General features: G+C 41.7%; 2 protein-coding genes across 3 annotated transcripts; both read left to right on the plus strand.

Annotated features, from left to right (window-relative positions):
• The first annotated feature begins 752 nt into the window (after positions 1-752).
• On the plus strand, positions 753-5,238 carry LOC133478121 (YY1-associated factor 2-like). The gene is made up of 4 exons (XM_061773749.1): positions 753-912; positions 1,197-1,325; positions 3,625-3,774; positions 4,416-5,238. Exons 1-4 carry the CDS (start codon positions 839-841, stop codon positions 4,654-4,656), a joined length of 594 nt encoding a protein of 197 aa, XP_061629733.1. The 5' UTR covers positions 753-838; the 3' UTR covers positions 4,657-5,238.
• Positions 5,239-6,028: 790 nt separating this feature from the next.
• On the plus strand, positions 6,029-19,305 carry LOC133478119 (glucoside xylosyltransferase 1-like). 2 transcript variants are annotated; one of them, XM_061773748.1, is made up of 8 exons: positions 6,029-6,414; positions 6,756-6,848; positions 7,171-7,354; positions 8,888-9,019; positions 9,109-9,360; positions 10,853-10,976; positions 11,049-11,221; positions 14,304-19,305. In XM_061773748.1, the coding sequence occupies exons 1-8, from the start codon at positions 6,203-6,205 to the stop codon at positions 14,460-14,462; spliced, it is 1,329 nt and encodes a 442-aa protein (XP_061629732.1). In that variant the 5' UTR covers positions 6,029-6,202; the 3' UTR covers positions 14,463-19,305. The 2 variants fall into 2 exon arrangements, with proteins under 2 accessions (XP_061629732.1, XP_061629731.1); XM_061773747.1 differs by lacking the exon at positions 6,756-6,848 and having other exon boundaries at positions 6,032-6,414.
• The last annotated feature ends 379 nt before the right edge of the window (positions 19,306-19,684 follow it).

The raw sequence follows: 19,684 nt of genomic DNA on the forward strand, positions 1-19,684 counted from the left end.
AGAACTGTGAGGCAGATGTGCTAACCACGTGCCTCCCCAAATTCCAAATTGTCATAATAATAAACAATAATGTTAAGATATTGCATTTTTCTGTTACCAAACCCTTCTTCTACACTAACTTAAACAATACTTGAACAAACTATTATCCCTGTCTTCTGATTTCAAAAGTAGTTATCCCTCAATTTGTTGTGTAACGGTAATATGATTTGGTGATTAAACATTGACAAACAAATGACAAAAATGAGTTTGACACCCCTGATACAGAGCTTCCAACAGGCGTCGTATTTTGGGATTTTCCCTGAAAAGATCCATCCGCACAGCTTGTTCGGGATAAATGGAAGTGCCTTCAACCACACAACCGACCATTTTGCCCCAAATTGTGAAAAATACACTTCAAAAATCCAAAGACTGTCCGAGGCTCATGCAATGAAATGATGGGAATACAAATAACATGGCGTCCATAAACCATGTGACGTGGATTTGACCAATGCGGAGCAGTGCGGTGACTTCAAAGCTTTATCACTCTTTTTTTGGAGGAAACAGTGCTACTTCTTGGTGGACGCTGGTTGAAATGGCCGGCCATACTTCAGGCGAAGACCAAAAACAGCCCATCAAGAAGAGACAAAATAAATAAATTAATTAAAAGAACAAACATCAGCATTGGTGTTTTTTCAAAATCATTTTTACAAACTCCACCTTAATCGTCACCATATTAATGGCGGAGCTCTGTTGTGATTACATTAAACGTGATTGGTTGGACGCCGGTCACGTGACCTTCCTCGACTGGCGTTTGTGCGACAGCTGAGTAGCAGCTAAAACGCGGTATCTTCTTTTTTCAATGGTAACGTTTGAGCCTTTAAACCACACTGACGGCAACTTGTGTATTATGGGCGACAAGAAGAGTCCCACAAGGTAAAAAAAAAAAAAAAAAAAAAAAAGAAAAAAGAAAGTTCGTGAATGAAGACACATTTGCAGTCTAGTGCCTAAAAGAAGCAGCTTCGGGAAATTGATGAGCTCTTTTAACTGTGAACTGTTTTCATGGCGACTAGCTTGTTATATACGCGGCTGCTTGTGTGGTTGAAAGCTCATTCGTTTGGCCGACTTCGGAGCAGTAGCCGAGCCGCTTTGCTTTAAACCTTATCCGCACACGTTTTTACAGCAAGCTTGCCTGCTGTTTTTGTTTGTGTTGTTTTAAGGCCGAAACGGCAGCCGAAGCAGCCGCCCGCCGACGATGGCTACTGGGACTGCAGCGTCTGCACCTTCAGGAACACCGCCGAGGCGTTCAAGTGCACGATGTGCGATGTTAGGAAAGGGACGTCAACCCGGTAAGAATATGTAAAGTAGCTCATGTATCGACGAGACAAAAAAGAAAGAAAAATAAACAACTGCAACGTATTTATACTAGTGTCAAGGCGAATTTTAAGATAATTCGAGTCAGTTTGTATTGGTTGTTTCATATTTTGTTGTTCACACAAAACAGGGTCTCCGCTTTTTACCCATAACACTAAACGCACCACGCACAAAAACAGTCTACACATTGGAGCAGCAAGGGCCTTTAGGGCCCTGTGAGAAGTTTGAAAACGTGATCAATGGCCCCAGGGTTGTGAATGTCGATTGGTATTCTCCAACCTATCCATGTGAAGTAAGGGAAGTGAATTTGTTGGGGAATATATATATATATATATATATTATCAAATTATTATTCAGTTATGACAAGCATGTATGACAAGTCATACATGAGCATTCAATGGATGGATAGATTGAACAACTTTATTAAACTTGTTCAGCGTCCTCATTTCTACCACAGATGTCAGGCTGTCCAACTCCGCCTTCCTCAGTTTGACTAGGCAAGAAGCATCCCTGACATGACGCTGACCTGAACTGGAGGACTATGGGCTTGCTGATATATTTTTTAAAGCGATTTTGATCATTTTACGTGTCAGACGAATTCAATTTTGAATGTGTGGATACAACCTAGATCTGTCTATCCATTTTCATTGTATGTTTGTTATTTTAAGGGCCAGCAGTCTGTGTGGAGAACAGGCTTAGGTACTTAATGGCCACAATGTCACTTGTAATCAGATCTATTGTAAAACCTGTATCAAAAATTCAGCCATCGCAAAGATACTCTTATTTTTTATTGGCGCCGTAAGAGATTTAAAGGTCAGATGACAAAGACGTTATGGGGTCAGTTAAAATTCATATTTGCATTGTTTATATGTTATGTAATACATGCACGTAACTTCCAGCAAGTTTTCAACCATAGTTTAGCTAAAAATTAGTTTTTTGTGATGCATATTGAGTCCTCCCCAAACATACCCAAAGCTCAAGACACCGGGGTGTGGTTACTCTATCCACCGCAAGGGCTACCAGAAGTGACGTTGCAATTGCCAAACACAACGCGCTACACACTATACGCAATGGTGAGCAACGTGTTGGAATATCTGGAGGAGGAGGATTTCGACGTACAGGAGCACCCAACTGAACTTGGCATCGTCAAAGCGTACGTTTGAGCCGATCAGACAGAGATGACGACGAGCAGCCAAGTAGCAGCTGTACAACAGAAAAAGAGAGTGGCCACTGGCTCAATGTGACGGTATGTCAAAAGCATGTCTTTTTATACACTCATGGCTTGAAATAATGCCACCCCAGGGGTGCCAATATTTTTTAGCAAGACTATACGCATTATATATTCATGTTTCAGTGACACGGCACAAGCTTTTACATAGTATGCAGTACTCCTGTACATTGTGTGCCCCTCGCTTGAGTAGCGTTATAATACGCCACACAGAAAGTCTTTGCAGTGTCTGTTGGCTTCTCATATAGACTAAAGTACAGACGACAGTACTGTGTGGGTCTTTTTTTCCGACTCCCTGGTGCATAGTAACCATTATAGAGTCGTAGGTATATACAAGGAAATGCTCGCCGCTTCGCTGCTGCACCGTGGCGGCTACGAGATTTAGTTCTCTTACTGGCGGTGGAGGTCCCGATGGCCGTAGGAAAATTAGTTGGCACTGCAGCTGGTTTCAGCTTCTGCCTCAGTATCCAAAGCTTTCTGCTAAGTCTTACTCAAAACACGGCGGTTCGAAGTGATCAACACAGTTTGGAATGCTTGCTAAGCACCCATAGCTGAGCACGTTCCCGTCGATTGACTTTGCCTATCCACTGGTTACATATTCCTTTTTTCACTTGGAAAGCCCCCCCAAAAAAACTCTTGGCGCTGCCTGAACCATTTGTACAACCAAATGCCACACAATAAACCATCGCGACATCGTTAAATCATACAACAAATATACAAGGACGAGAACAACAGCATGGAACACAATAGCACACAACGCCGAATGAACAGGATGTTTGGCTTGTGTGACGTCACAGCGAAGACCGGAAGGTGCTGGATGCAAAAAGCAGAAGGCGCATTCTGCATCATATTTATCGATTTAACTGCTGTATATCTGCCATATAATCACTTCGAAATGGCAGTTGTGGTTTGGAAAGGGGTTCTAGATTTATTAAGAAATGTTTTTAAATATTTGTCCTCTGACCTTTAATCATTTTGAATTACCACCTATTGAACTCACTCATGCACTGAAGTGTAACCCTCACACTGTTTGTTTGTTTTTTTAGAAAACCTCGGCCTGTTTCCCAGTTGGTCGTACAGCAAGTAAATCAGCAATTTGCACCGCCGCCCACGCTGCTCAAAAAGGAGAAGAAAGAAAAATCAGAGAAGAGCGACAAAGAACTCACATTGAGGAAGAAAAGCTTAAAAAAGATGAGGTATTTGTTTGAATAACCACATTCATCCATATTAGTTTGTTGTCATTAGCGCATTCATGCATCTTTTTGGAACACTTTCTGATCATCTGTGCCAGTGATTCCCAACCACAGTGCCGAGACGGGAATGATCCAATATCACTTAATTGGTCTGAAAAATATGTATTTACTAGAAATAATGTATATTTATTCATCTATTTTTGCCAGCGACAAAGAGTTACAGGCAGCAATTAAGTGCTCTTCCACTTGATGGCAGAAGGTACAGTTAACCCATCTATCCACCTGTTGTCACCCATACAACAGAATAATAGCTTTGGGTTCAACTAAGCAGGCCCAGATTTTACACTGAGTTTGTAAATTGCTGTCTCAGTCTACATTATCATTGTTCATCATAATTGCAGTATATATACATTTTGTGACATTTTTGTTTGATAGTGTGCCGTGAGTCTTCCGATGTAAAACGTGTGCCTTGGCACAATAAAGTTTGGGAAACGATCGAGCCTAAGAACCTGCTTTATTTATCCTGTTCTGTTTGTGCTTTCACAACTTAAATTTCATGAAATTTGTTTTTTTTTTTTTTTTTGCAAAAGAGGGCTGTACATAAATGTAGCGAAGGTAAACATCATTTTATTTCCCTTCTCCAGACCAAGGTTAAAAAACGTGGACCGCAGCAGCGCTCAGCATCTGGAGGTAACAGTCGGTGACCTAACGGTAATAATCACAGACTTTAAGGAGAAAGCCAAACCTACATCTACTTCGGCGAGCGTCGCAGCCGCCGACCTGCACAGTCAAAGCGGCTCGAGCTCTGACAACACTGAGGGAGGAGCGTCGCGGTGCTCCTCGCCACGGGGGGAGGGATCGTCAGTCAGCGGAGACGCTCGCTAATCCTCAGATGTCCCAACACGGCAAAAGCCATTCTAATGCACTCAACCAGAAATCGACACGCATGTTCTGTTAATACTATACCTGGCGTTATGTTAGCATTTGCTTCCATGTTTGGGTGTTTTGCTGATACTTCTGGTGTCAATGTGAACAGCCAAATCTAACATGATAAACTGAGCGAATGAACATTATGCAGCATACATGACTGCAATGTGACATTATCACACTGTCGGTGGTGTCTGCGGAAAACAAATGATGCATTAAGGAAGCAATGTGAAGTTCATTTCATATTGTAGTTTACGCTAGAAATTGTTATTTGCACTTGAATGGAATCTTACTTTCATGATGACATTATTTTGTGTGTGTCCCCCTTTCTTTGTCATTACTAGTCAATCGTAAGACTTTTTGCTTCTGGCCTTATCTGCGCTCATGTCTTTGGATGCAATATGTGTTTTCCTGTCTTAGCATTTTAGTAAAAAATATTGAAAAGTCTACTTTTTCACTCTGGATATGAGCATGATTTAATCTGCGGAATGGTTTATATTGTAAAATACTGAAATAAAATAATTGTAGATTCTTGTACCGTATATGAGTTTTCTTTAATGTAACTAAGAAAAGACATGTCTAGGCGTGGTAGCACTATGTTGATTATTGTGGTTATGTGCCGTTTCATAATGAGTGGTGCTTATAATATTTTGTTTCAATCTATTTGGAATTAATGTCAAATTCGTACACATTCTTTACCATTTATTCTCATTAGGGCCACGGGTGGACTTTGAGCAAGAGGTGTGGCACAACCTAGACTAGCTGCCCTTCAATAGGAGGCCACATATAGACATTTTTTTTATTTGATGAAGCTGGAGTACCTAGAGAGAGAAACAAAAACACTCAAGCACAGGGAGAAGATGCAAACTCTTCACAACTGAGAGACAGATGTGCTAACCACTAGTGTTTCCTCATCTCAATCGGTGTAATTCATTGGATTTATACACCACAGCAAACTACAACCACAAAAGTTAATAATACGTCTATAAGAGGCACATTACAAGCATTATGCATTTTAATGGTAACTTTCTGGCAAGTACATTTAACTGTATTGATTGGAAGTTGTGTGAGGGTAGGTCTACTTAAATCAAGATTGCAACTTGCTTACCTATAGTACTAAAGTATTTTCAACCTTCAATCCAATATTATCCTTGACTACAATGACACTGTGATTGTAATTGCAGCAAATAGTACAATGTTGGTGCGGGTTTTTTTTAAACCAAGTTTAATCCTGTTTTTCAATAGATAAATGGCAACGTGGTTATAAAACGCCAATTGTCAAAACTGTACTGTAATTTGTGGTTTTGCAGATCCTAATAAACACTGAGTGAGTGAAAGCATGTGGTGCAGTAGTAGGCGGGACCTGACGCTGTATGAAACACAGCAACAGTGTCAGCCGCTTTACCTGTCTTAAGGAGAAAGATTAACTTTGGTTGAATATGCCAGTATCTATGTGGGTGGAAGAGGTTAACCGACATTGTTTCGAGAGCCCACAGAACACAGGATGCGATGTTATCTGCGTGCATTGCTCCTGTGCACGGCGTTCACCTTTTTTTCGTCGCTCTACGTGATCAATTATCTCGCATCCACACTGGAGGACAGCGCTCGGCGGGGCCTTAACGAGGAGAGGACACCCGACGGAGAGAGTCGTAACACGGGGAACGTTCTCAGGAAAAGACCCGGATTGGCAGGCCGTGAAGCTCGCGAGCAGCACAGGTAGCTAAAGCTACATTAGCCATGTTACTTCAACTGTAATATTCTCCTGCAAAATTTTAGAAAACACCACCTTGACACCAAGAGGTTAACATAAAACTCAACGCGAGTAATTTATTGCGGTAGCTACTTGTCGAGTTCCACTTGGAAATAGGTTTGCATTTACAGTAACTCCAGTAATCTTGTTTATTGTCAGATTAATAATTCGCTAATTACTTGTATGTTTCGCTTCTCTAAACCAACGCCACCTGTCAACAGCTCGCGTTTAAGTCTTACTACCACAATCCCCTCACACATTTAAGAGCCGAAAAGCATCCAAAAGATGGTCTTTTTCACTCTGTCAGGTGTAAATCACTGTCAGTCTCTTACTGGAATCCGTATTGGAGACTGCCTGCTGATGTTTGTGGACTGAACTGCTTTTTGGATTCACCCTTTAGGTATGACTGATTTCGTGCATTTCTAAGAAAGATAAAAGTACTGTTGTTGCCATCCCAAATGCCTCACGAGCAACAACCTGCTTTAATTGCACAATCACAGTTGCTGTGTCGTGCTTTATGTTAAAGACTGTAACGTGCCATTGCTTCGTGGAATATATGTGCATTATTATACAATAATAATAATAGTGCACAAGTCTCCCCCCCTACCCAAAAAAAAAAAAAAAAAAAAAAAGGTAATGGCAGTTCCAACCCAGGGTTCAGTGTGAGTCTGCTGATATCTGAACAACTGCTGAGTCTAATTTAAATGTGTCTTGGCTGTTAGAGACAGGATAGACTCTGAAGTGGAGGACGGCAGCGATGAAAGTAGTCACCTGGCCGTGGTGGCCTGTGGCCCAAGGCTGGAGGAGACGCTCACCATGCTCAAGTCTGCTATCCTGTTCAGCAAAAAGCCTCTAAAATTTTACATCTTTGCCGATGACGAGCTTCAGGGCGGCTTTCAAAATGCGGTGAGTGTATATAACACGGCACAAACTAACACAGTCCGGTAAGATCCACTATAAAAGCTGTATCAAAAAAATATAACTTTTACAGCGATAATAATGTCCAGTTTGGATTGACTGTCTCTGAGAGATATATATTTAACAAAGATAAATCTTAAAACGTATTATCCAAATAGTTCTGGACCTAAATGTAGCTGTATTTGCAGTTACGAAATTACTACAAACACAGTTAAAGGTAAGCTGCATTGTTGGCACATTCTAGCATTATCTTACACCGTTCTCAGCATTAGCTTCTACTAACTGGTACATTGGAACTTTTGGCAAACTTGTTGACATGTCAGGGAGGTAGGTGGGTATTTGGGTCTGGTTATGTATCCACTGCATTGCACCACAGTGTAATTTTATGGCTTGGTGATGAAGTGCTGCCTCCACCAGCGGAAATAGGATATATTTTAAGCTTTGCATGATTTTTGGGGCCGATCAGCGAGTTGAAAAAAAACGTACAGCGATCCAATCACAAGATGGAGCAATGTGTCTATTTAAATGACTTATTCATTTACTGTGCATACTTGTGTACTGTATACTGAGTAGCTTCAAAAGTAGTCTGTAGTCAGGTCATGTATTCTAATCAGTCAGGTCAAACCAACATTACAACATGACAGAAGTAATGGGTGCTAAATTACTGTAATTAAATTACTTCACACACAGCGAAACCTTTGAGCATGATTCAACATAACGCCGCCATGTTTACGTGTAACCGTTAGTACTATCACTAACTTGCTTGGCTACATAATGTTTTGTCGGCTGCTTGTGAGCCGTATTGTATTAAAAGTGTGTGAACATACCGCAAGCAATCCGTGAACGAACGTGTTCTCCCGAGCACTAGTGATCACCGCACGTTTTTCCCAATTTTGTTCTTTTTTGACCAACACAATACACACGTGATCCATTGTTGTTGTCATGGCCGTGGTAACGAGTGTATCTGGTCGCGGTTGATTTGACAAAGCCCCGTGATCGTAAATGACGTCAAAAGACACGCAACAAGGCTAAAAATAAACTAGCTTTTGGATTAAAATATACTGTATACGACGGCGACGCCGTAGAGTAAATGTCTTTTGCGGAGCCGATTAATGACGCCATTTCTTGGCGCGCCGAATTATGACATTAAGGCTGATTATCATAAAATGCTAATTATTGGCCGATACCGATCAAGCCGATCAGATCGGTGTAAAGTCTAATATATTTATATTGCCCCACTCAAACTGAGTGACTTCAACAGAATTTTAAAAAGTTTTAAGTGCTGTAATTATCTCTGCTTTGTATAGTTTACCCAAATAATGTCAAGAGACCTTTTATTAAGACACCTGGGAACTGTTTTAAATTGGGTAAAAAAGTGCATAAAATGTCACCTTTAATTGAAAAGGTTAGGAATTACCAACATTTTATGAATAGTATCTCAATGATTACATCTTACTCCACTGATGACTTGTGGACACACTGTACATCTATAATTATCCTTACTGTCCTTTTTCTTTGAAGCTGCACTCCTGGCCGAGGTCCGTTCAGACCAGGTTTAACTTCACCATCTACCCCATCACTTTCCCCAGCGGTAATGAGAATGAGTGGAAGAAGCTCTTCAAACCGTGTGCCTCTCAAAGACTCTTTTTACCAGTAGGTTCATCCCTCATGTAGCCTGCAAAAAGGACACATTTGACAAATATTGCTCTCATAATTTTCTGATTTCATATTTTTCTTCCCAGCTGATCCTGAAGGAGGTGGACTCTTTGCTGTACGTGGACACAGATATCCTCTTCCTGCAGCCCGTGGAGGACATCTGGGTCTTCTTCTCCCAGTTCAACGCGAGCCAGCTCGCTGCCATGGCTCCGGAGCACGAGGAGCCACGGATCGGCTGGTACAACCGCTTTGCCCGCCACCCTTACTACGGCACGACTGGCGTCAACTCAGGGGTCATGCTCATGAACATGACACGCCTCAGGGAAACCTTTTTTAAGGTGATTTTCATTGTGGTGTAAAATTGATTTTATTTTATTTTGTATAGAAAATGGATGGATGTTCTTATATTTATTATATATTGTTGTTTGTTTCTGGGGGTTTCTCCCTTCAGTCTCCTCTTCAGGAGGTAAAATGCATGCTCTCTTGGGTTAAGGTTTGATGATTACCTTGGCCAGTCTAAGACCTTCCACTTTTCCCCCCCTAATGAAGTCCTTTGTTGTGTTGGCAGTGTGTTTTGGGTCATTGTCTCGTTGCATGATGAAGCTTCAACCAGACAAAATGGTTTTGTAGACTTCAGAATTCATTCCGCTGCTACCATCATGAGTTACATCATCAATAAAGACTAGTGAGCCCGTTCCAGAAGCAGCCATGCAAGTCCAAGCCATGACATTACAGCCACCATGCTTCACAGATGAGCTTGTGTGTTTTGGATCATAAGCAGATCCTTTCTTTTTCCATATTTTGGCCTTTCCATCACTTTGGTAGAGGTTAATCTTGGTCTCATCAGTCCATAAAACTTTGTTCCGAAACTTGCATCTTGTGGTATAGCCTGTATATTTCTTATCTCTCTCTATATACCTTCACTCCTGCCCTGTGGAGGTTGGCAGTGATGTCACTGACTGTTGTCTTTGGGTGTTTCTTCACAGCTCTCACGAGGTTTCTGTCATCAACTGCTGTTGATACCCTTGGCCGACCTGTCAGATGTCTATCTCAGTACAGCAGTAGTTCTTTCTTTTTCAGAACATTCCAAATTGTTGTATTGGCTATGTCCAATGTTTGTGCAATGGCTCTGATCGATTTTTCCCTCTTCTCTCAGTTTCAAAATGGTTTTCTTTTCTCCCATAGACAGCTCTCTGGTCTTCATGTTTGCTTAACAGCAAATGCAGTTTTCACAGGTGAAACCCAAAAGCCAAAATCAAGCACTATCTAATGTTTAAGCAATCAATCTAAAAGGCAACACCTGAGGAATTAGAAACACCCATCAGTCACGTTTTTGCTTTTGCTCACTTGAAAAGTGGGTGGCTTCAAACAAAAGGTGCTCTGTCCTGAGTTATTTAACATATCTAGAATTAAAACAATGAAATAAAAGCTGGAATTCCGAATTTTTGTCTCATATTCCTCTTTTGCTCTGAAACCCAAATGTCTTCTGTATACAATAAAAACAAAGGAATTTACCTTGCTGTTGCAATACCTTTGGAGGGGACTGTGGTTAACATCATATTTACATTAACAAAACAGTTTTTTGTTTGTTTGTTTTTTACAGTCTGGTAATATCCCAAAAAGAGTCAAATTGCTGAAAGGTTAGAGGAGTAGCTGCACTACCAAAATTGCCCACTTGAGGTCAATGTCATTCTATCCTGAGTTTAGACAGGCCTTCCATCAAGCAACTGTTTCCTTTTGTTCAGATGAAGTGTTGGTAGATTGATATGTCATAGTTGAAGCAAAGTATAGGATTTTGTTTTTACTGGGTTTTCTATTGAATTCTTCTAGAATGATATGACTACAGTTGCGCTTCAATGGAGTGAAATGCTGATGCCCCTTCTTCAAAAGTATAAACTCAACATCACCTGGGGGGACCAGGACCTTCTCAATATCATATTTCATCACAACCCAGGTGAGTGCACATGCATTTGACGAGACGACAAGTGATCGCTTACTAAAGTGAATTGCTATTGCACTATTACAGAATGCCTCTACGTGTTCCCCTGCCAGTGGAACTACCGTCCGGACCATTGCGTCTATGGTCTCAACTGTCAGCAAGCTGAAAAAGATGGCGTCTTCATTCTCCACGGTAGCAGGGGAGTTTACCATAATGAAAAGCAGCCGGCGTTTAGAGTCGTTTATGAGGCCATCCAGCAGGTACCGACCACCTGAACTTAACAAATCGAATAAATAATAGACTTATCTTGATATTAGTCCAGTTATATTGAAAAAAGGCGGAGATTGGAACATCAAACCTCAGAAATGTGAGGCAGATGTGCTAACCACTAGTCCACTTTGCTGCTTTAATCCAAATATTCATTTGTAAGAATCCCTATAGTTTTGATAAAATATGTCTAAGGCTTGGTGGAGGTCTGTGTTCATGAAGAGCTCTTTGGATTAGTCAACAATGTCTCTTAACCTTTAATAACGTTAACTCATTTGACAGCTTGAGGACTGTAGTTGTAGATATTGACTTGCATTTGAGTTTCTTTTAAAGGGCAGTTGTGTCGGTGGATTATCAGACTTGATTGGGTGAAAATAAATAGAAATCAGCCTATCAATATCTACTTCAAGCCCTAGCTTTTCTTAATGCACAATCAATAGCTTGTTAAACATTTCCATTACTCGCTCTTTAGCCACTCCTGACTAATCAGCCCCACTAGTGATATGCTTGCTTTGCCTGTGGAGATATAATACTAATTTTCCAGTGAGTTCATCTAATCTCTCCAAACTGAGCTGTGGAAAGGGAATTTAAAAGGAACCTAAGTGAATGCACCGCTTTGGCAAACGTTTCAAACTCTTAAGTCATCCATTTTCTATGCCACTTCTCCTCATTAGCGTCGTGGGTCCCAGCTGACTTTGAGCGAGAGGGTACACCCTGGACTGGTTGCCAGCCAATTGCAGGGCACATATAGACAAACAATCATACTCACACCGATGGACAATTTAGAGTCTTCACCTAATATGCATGGTTTTGGTATGTGGGAGGAAGCCGTAGTACCCAGAGAAAGCCAACGCAAGCAGGAGACGAGCATGCAAACGCCACTCAGGAAGCCCGAGCCCGGACTTGAACCCCCAACCTCTCGTCCACCGTGCTACCCTAGAAAACATCAGTGAAGTAAAAAATAAAGCCAGTCATATTTACTCTTTGTACAGAAAGTCCCATTCAGTTTCAGCCTTTTGCCTTTCACCCGTCAGCCACCATTGGAGAGAGACAGTTAGCGGGGAAGTTCTCTCCCCGCCGCCTTCACGGGTCGCCTTCGATCTGCTCATGTTGATTCCTGCACACCAGTCAACAAGCAGGCAGCAATCAGGGGAGTAAAAAGGGGGGGCTTCATTAGCTGGTCTCCATCCATTACTGCCACAGGCTCCAGCCTGGCAGCCACCAGCGCAGGCTTGGGTTCTCAGCCATTAAGTAAACGAGCGGGTTTCATTACGGAGCACTCGGCCCTCACTCCTCCATCCGTCTCTCTGACAGAGCAAACCTGCGTCCACTGTGGCGCAAAGCAGACTTGTGAACAGCTCACTGGTTAATGTGACACATGTAGTGTATCAAATAGATTCTCAAGCAAGCACTACAGTTCAGTTTGTGTGATGGCACCACTCTCGCAAATGGCACATCAACTTCAATCAAAATACATTACATACATTTTTCGCTATATCGCAGGATTTTGCAGTGATCATTTTTCCACAGGGATTAATAATGTTACTGCAGACTCATATAGCAATAAACCCGAGCCAGGAGGAAAGAGTGTCTACCAGAAAGAAAATCAAGTTTGGGATCATTTCACACTTAAAAAAAGAAGATACAGTGCAGTGTATCTGGCTTACACAACTGCACGTCTACGGTACAGGAAATATCATTAGCTAATTTATCATCGCTAGTTAGGAGGATCTAGGCAAGGTACCTTTATTTACATTGCATTTCATACATAAGATACCAGATCTAATATAAATGTATATTTTCTCCCTCATTACATCACATAAAATGCAACGACAGAAAAAAGCAAAATCCTGTAGAAGTATACTGACTTCACATGTGACCTAGCGTGACGCATTTTCAATTTTCCACTGTCCAGTTAAGTGTATTTTAAATGATTCAATAGAACTGCCCCATATAGGCAGGTTGCAATGTTTCATCCTGTTGTGATCACGTAAGTTTCAGGGTTTACTATTTCAAACTGGGCAGTGACAAACAACCGGTGGGGGACACGTGGCTAAAGATCTGAGACTTTATAGTGTCCTCCTATACAATCATCAGTCGGACTATAGGAGTAAAAAAAAAAAGTTGAGACTTTAGAACGTTTCATCCCCGGTTACAAGCTGTTTTATGTCACACTTTAATTAGCACTTCCTATTGCTCCAGTTCGTCAAGCCCACTCACAATTTGTTCCCACTCAGTCCTTCGGGGACAGGATCCTAAAGCCTACAGGAGGCAATTTCGAAGGAAACTTTCATTTCCCTCCTTAGTCAGCCTCATGTCTCCAGGCAGCCTCTCCCATCCAGCAGAGGCGCTTGCAATAAAGGGTACTACCATTACCCCAGTCCGGCCCACAAAAGAGTTGTAAAATCTTTTCTGCTGATGCTAGTTAGAGGCATCATGATTGTGATGCGGACGACGCAGCGGCAGGATCCACATAAAAATCGATGTTAGGCTGTTAATGGTGCTGTAAAGCCTGTGGCGCTATATGAAAGACAATAAAGAAAGTGTGCTTTGAGTAACCTAATGCCTGGCCAAACAGGGGCCAAATGAGGTACCGTAAAAGTGCGATTGCTTCGTATTTACAGGAGAGCAGTAAAAGAATGAAAGCAAAAGTCAACATCCTTTCTCTCTATATAATATTGTCTGGAAGTTTCATCATGGTTGGTTCATTTAGCAGTTTTGTTATTTTGTTTACAATAAAGGGGCCAGGAGAAGCGCACAGTGCTGCTCTTTTCACCGACACTATCACACCTCAAACACTTTCCCTCCCAGTTCACTTGATTCATATTCATCATTCAGATACACCTTGTATTGAAAAAAAAGGAATCAAATGCAGAATGCGTTCACAATCAGCCATTACAGCTTACGAAAAGGTATTTAAAAAAAAACACACAAAATGGAAAAAAAGCACAAATAAAAGAAATTGTTATGAAGTGTAGTTGCTGGTGCAGGCAGTTTATGGTGGATACACTTTGTAATGCAGCTCAACAGATAAAAAGCATTCACGGTATCTAATGTCTGCACCTTGTATTACAGTACCCCTTTGGCGAGAACATGGAGACCTCACTGCTTCAGCCACTGGAAGCGTCTCTCCAGACCACCACCCATTCCTACTGTGGACGGCAGAGCCACCTGTTCACCAAGAGGCTCAAACAAAGTATCGCATCTGTTCAACAGGTCAGGCGGGGAAGATGAGCTGTGTTAGATTAGGGATGGGAAACGCAGAGCAACGTCGTACTCTCTCTTGGCAATCGGAACGTTTGGATAGTGTGAGTACTCGTACGTACTTAAGCTTTATACATTCCACCCCGCCCCCACTGGCAGATTTGTGGAAGAGGTGCGCAATGCACAAGCACATCAATGTAGACATGTCACAAAATTACTGCAATGCAATGGCTCCTCTTGGCAGTTAGTCATGATAACTGCCTTGCACAATAGAAATAAACACCCACTGGAAATAATCTGTCAGGAAAGTTGCAGGACAGAATTGTGTAATGATGCGCTGACACGGAGAACATGCGAACTCTGCACCAAAAGGCCTGAACTGAGAACATTCTCCACTGCGCCTGCACAAAATGTTATTGAGGAGATGCGGTAAATAACAAGACGGGGAGACGAGAGCCAGTCATGTCACTTTACTCATACAAAATGGTTTTCACATCAAACATCCAACCACTCTCTTTGAAGCCAACAACTCCCTTTGAAATTTGATCTCCTGCCCCTCCCTTGAACATTCACACCCCTGGTGAATGTCTCCCTCTTTTGGGTCACCAACATATGCTATTTGGCCAGCAAAAAAATAACATCATCCATCCATATAACACGATACACAAATGTAACTGAAGGTAAACGTGTGGATACCATAGTCTTGCTTACAAAAAAAGTCAAAGAAATGTTCGTAATATAAAGCTACACTTTTCTGTCACAGTATTTCCAATATAATAGAAAGATGAAGCACTCCACTTGTTTTTTCCCCCACAGGCAATAGAAAATAAGTATTATACCACATAAAAATGCAACACAAACTAAATGGTTAAGCTCTAGAATGTGTACAAAGAACATAAGTCTCCTATTCATCTGTTTTAATTTTTACTTTTTAATTCAACATAATTCACATTAATTCAAACTTCAGTGCCGAATTTTGTTACTCCGGCGACACGTAGCGACTGGTTAGCAGATCCGCCTCACAGCTCTGAGGACCCGGGTTAAAATCCGGCCTCGCCTGTGTGGGTTTTCTCCGGGTATTCCGGTTTCCTCCCACAGACCCAAAACATGCATGGCAGGTTAATTGAATACCGTATTTTCACGACCATAAGGCCCACTTAAAAGTCTTACATTTTCTCCAAAATGGACGTGGCGCCTTATAATGCGGCACGCCTTGTGTGTGCACCGAGTTACAAAATCTGTAAATGTTGTATGAGTTTGATGAGCGCGCCGCTTGACTGACTGGGAGCATTTCCTGCCGACACGCTGCTTATATAGAGGAAAGGCGGACGTGACAGAGGACAGCATGCGGATATTAAAGGGGGAAGGGTCTGCGTGAAAGAGGACGCTAAAGGCACATAGTAATTATATATTGGTTAAGGACCCTCGAAAATGGCACCTACGAAGAGACACGCTTACGAAGCACAGTTTAAACTGCAAGCTATCAGTTACGCGGAGGAACATGGGAATCGAGCAGCTGCGAGAGAATTCAAGATCAACGAATCCATGTGTGACCGGTGATCTTCTGCGTTGTGTCGGTTTGAAGAATGGTGTGACACCGGGACCTTTTTGGAGACGATCTCCTTTTATTCTGACAGAATAAACAACAGCAGAACCTCCGTATAAATTTGACTGTCCACTCGAGCTCCTCTCCCACAGGAAGATTGTACAAAAAGGGCCTGCGGCTATGCGGTAAAATCCGTATACATAATAAACCACAAATTCAACAAAACATACCTGACAGAATAAACAACAGCAGAACCTGCGTATAAATTCGACTGTGCACTCGAGCTCCTACACAAAGAAAATAAAGATGACGACATCGGCAAACCGGACGGCTTGTCACAGCGTTAAGCCATTGGTCTTCAACTGTTAAAAATACCATTTTTAAATTTAACTCCGCTGACATGTATTATGTGACAGGAAAAGACATTACAATAAAATTGAGACTAAAGATGCATAATAAACCAAGAAAAACATTAGGATGGTTAAGGATTACCAACTGAATGAAATATGGTCACCCACCTCTCCCACAGGAAGATTGTACAAAAGGGCAGAGGCGGGGCTGCAGAAAACATTTATAGTGGGGTGCACAGAAGAAGAAATTACAGTAGGAGCAGCACCAAGCTACATACACACAGTTTACACTGGCTTGGGAGGCATTTTCTTCTCAGGCAGGAACAGATTTTGTGTATATAAACTTCATTAAACACACAGATTGACCCGGTTACACATGATTCACAAGTGCATGCCTGGGCTAAGGTATCCGCTTTGACTGTTGTCCGAGCTTTTGCGAAAGCCGGCATCATTGCTGAACAGCCCCCCGGCAACGAGACTGACTCTGACAATGACGAGAGGGAACCCGGCATGTTTGAACTTGCCCAGCTGTTCATTTCGGAAACAAGATGAGGACTTTGATGGATTTATGGATGAGGATTGATAAAAAAATAACGTGTGTACATTGTTAAATACTTCAATAAAGTACAACCAAACTCAGTTTTGCTCCCGCTGCCTTTTTAAAAACATACGCTAGCATGCATGCATGCTAGCGTATGTTTTACCATGCGCCCAATAATACGGTGCGCCTTATGGATGTGTTAAATACAGAAATAGACCCCGTAACTGAGACTGCACCTTTTAATACGGTGCGCCTTATGGTCGCAAAAATACGGTACTCTAAATTGCCCGTAGGTGTGAATGTGATTGCGAATGGTTGTTTGTTTATATGTGCCCTGCGATTGGCTGGCAACCAGTTTAGAGTGTACCCCGCCTCTCGCCCGCAGTTAGCTGGGATAGGCTGCAGCATACTTGTGACCCTAGTGAGGATAAGCGGTAGAAAATTGGACAGGAATTGGTCCGATCTCGGAAGCTAAGCAGGATCGGTACTGGCTAGTACTTGGATGGGAGACCCCTGAGGAATACCGGGTGCTGGGGTTGGGCAGTAGGCCAATTACCTGCTCCCTTAAAAAGTATGGATTACAGAAACCGCAATTGCGGCCTAATGTGCCTCATGGCACTGAGCACGCTAGAAAAAAAAAGGTTGACCTGTGTGGAACATTCATTCGTTCATCTTCTGTACTGTTTTTTTGTTTTGTTTTGGGCCAGCGTTCTGACTTTCACACAAACTTGGGTTACGTTGCCACCGTGTGAATGGAACTCTGAAGGATATGTAGGAGAATTGTGAGAGTCACATAATTGTGTACTGTTAGAGACAACAGTACAGGTATATGGCGATATCAATATTTAGTTCACCTAATCTGTAATGAGTTATTTAGTGTCTCTGTGGAAAAGAAGACTTAGAAAGTAGAAAAGCAAAACAAGATATTGTCAAGTAATCTAATGAGGCTTTTCCTTTTGAGCTGTTTAAGAGGTTCCGCAGTCTTCTTCAAAGATTTTTCCCTTAAGAACATTTGGTAAACGCAGCCCAATAAGATGGATGACAAACAGGCTCAAGCCTACTGAATTATTATTTGTTTACAACTTTTGTACTGTGTAAATTGGGCTGGTAGTCATGCGCAACCCGCTAAATTTTGTATGTGTTTTCAAGTGCTGGTTCATATAAAACACCAACATCACTCCCTTTTTTTTTTTTTAAATATAAACACCACAAGTCGAGAAAACACAGTTTACCTCTGCAGAGATGATTTTACAACAGAACAGGCACTTTTGAGACAATCAGTCAGGTTGTTTTTAAGAGTTATAATCGCAATAATGTTACGACGATCACTTTGCACAGTTAGCCTAGGGTTTTCAGAAAATCAGTAGGGCATATATCAGTTGCAAATAAGGAGCAACTGCTTTGTAATTAAACTTTTTAAGCCACTGTAGTACAAACATAGCTTGCCTGTTACATTATCATGTCTTGAAATAAGCATTATCTGATAATTTTCGTGTGCGATAAATCTCTAAAATGTTCCACTAACAACTGACGCTAGCACTAAACACAGTGTCCTGGCTGATCCACCAATATTTCAGACCACGTGTAGGGGAATGCAGCTATAAAAATCAAATTTTCTTGTAATTTTAAGGGCACACAAACATTGTTTTTATCATTATAGTTCAACAGGAGAATGTGTTCAGAGGTATTGGGTAGCTTTAATGTAGCGTGAAAACAAATGTAAAATACCGGTATGTATTTGGTCCCTACAGTACAGTATTTAAAATCCCTGCCATTGTTACTGGATTGTGTGTTGTTTACTTCTAAGTGTATATAGTATTCTCTCAGTGATTATGTTTTCCTCCCTAAGGCTAAGTTTACACTATGTTCCTGGCGGGCACAGCAGCCCCCTTTGGCCTAAATGTAGCACGATGTGGGATTTTGGCCTTTTTTTCCCTTTCCGTATTTAAACCTTGCTAAGTTTTCTCATGGTCGATCACGGTGTCCATGATGGGCCGGGGCCGCTAAATTCTAGCGTATCAAAGTCACACTATGTTTCAGCCCAATGTTGGTGGCGAAACATGCGTCCCGTCCTACTATGGGCTGCCTCGAAGTTGTGGCGCACACCATTACAATCACGTTTTGTTGTGTTTACCCCGTCTTACGACTTACTTAGTACTAGGTTTTTCATCTGCAATGTGCCTGCTGTGGCAATTTGTTTGACAATTTGAACATCTCTCCGGGCAACACGCCGATCCCATTCCCTTGCGTTGTCTCACACCATCCCGTTTTATCCACCGTGGCCGCCGTGAACATAGTGTAAGCATAGCATCAGCTAAAACCAGCCTACTGGTGCACAAAACATATTTTGTCAAATAGAAAACTGTTTGTGTTGACATAAAATGTTTTTGCATTTTTGTATCCTGTAATCGCCATTAAAGTCTTGTATTTTATTGGTATCAGTATCAATTTGTTAGATTTCCTGGTAGATACACATTGCGGTCATGCACGACGATGCATCAACAGTTTAGAATTTCTGTAGTCCTTCGGAGTAAAACAAAACCCTTTCACAAGCAGTATTAATTGCACGCACACACTGTCCACATAACGAGGAGCACTCATCTTTGAAGCAGCAATTAGATAAGAGGAAATCAGTGAGTGATGACTTGAGAAAATGCTAAAAGATGATTAAAAAGGCAGCAAATAAGTTGGCATCCGTTGCCCCGGCCCTGTATTTGCATAGGCGGATTGACATACAGAAAATGCCTCGACCCAGCAACGTGATGAATTTCAAACACTTTCTACCCTAAGAAGCTGTTAAATATTTCAGTTTTTG

Source organism: Phyllopteryx taeniolatus, chromosome 5 (genome assembly GCF_024500385.1).
Source record: "Phyllopteryx taeniolatus isolate TA_2022b chromosome 5, UOR_Ptae_1.2, whole genome shotgun sequence".
Lineage (NCBI taxonomy): Eukaryota > Metazoa > Chordata > Actinopteri > Syngnathiformes > Syngnathidae > Phyllopteryx > Phyllopteryx taeniolatus.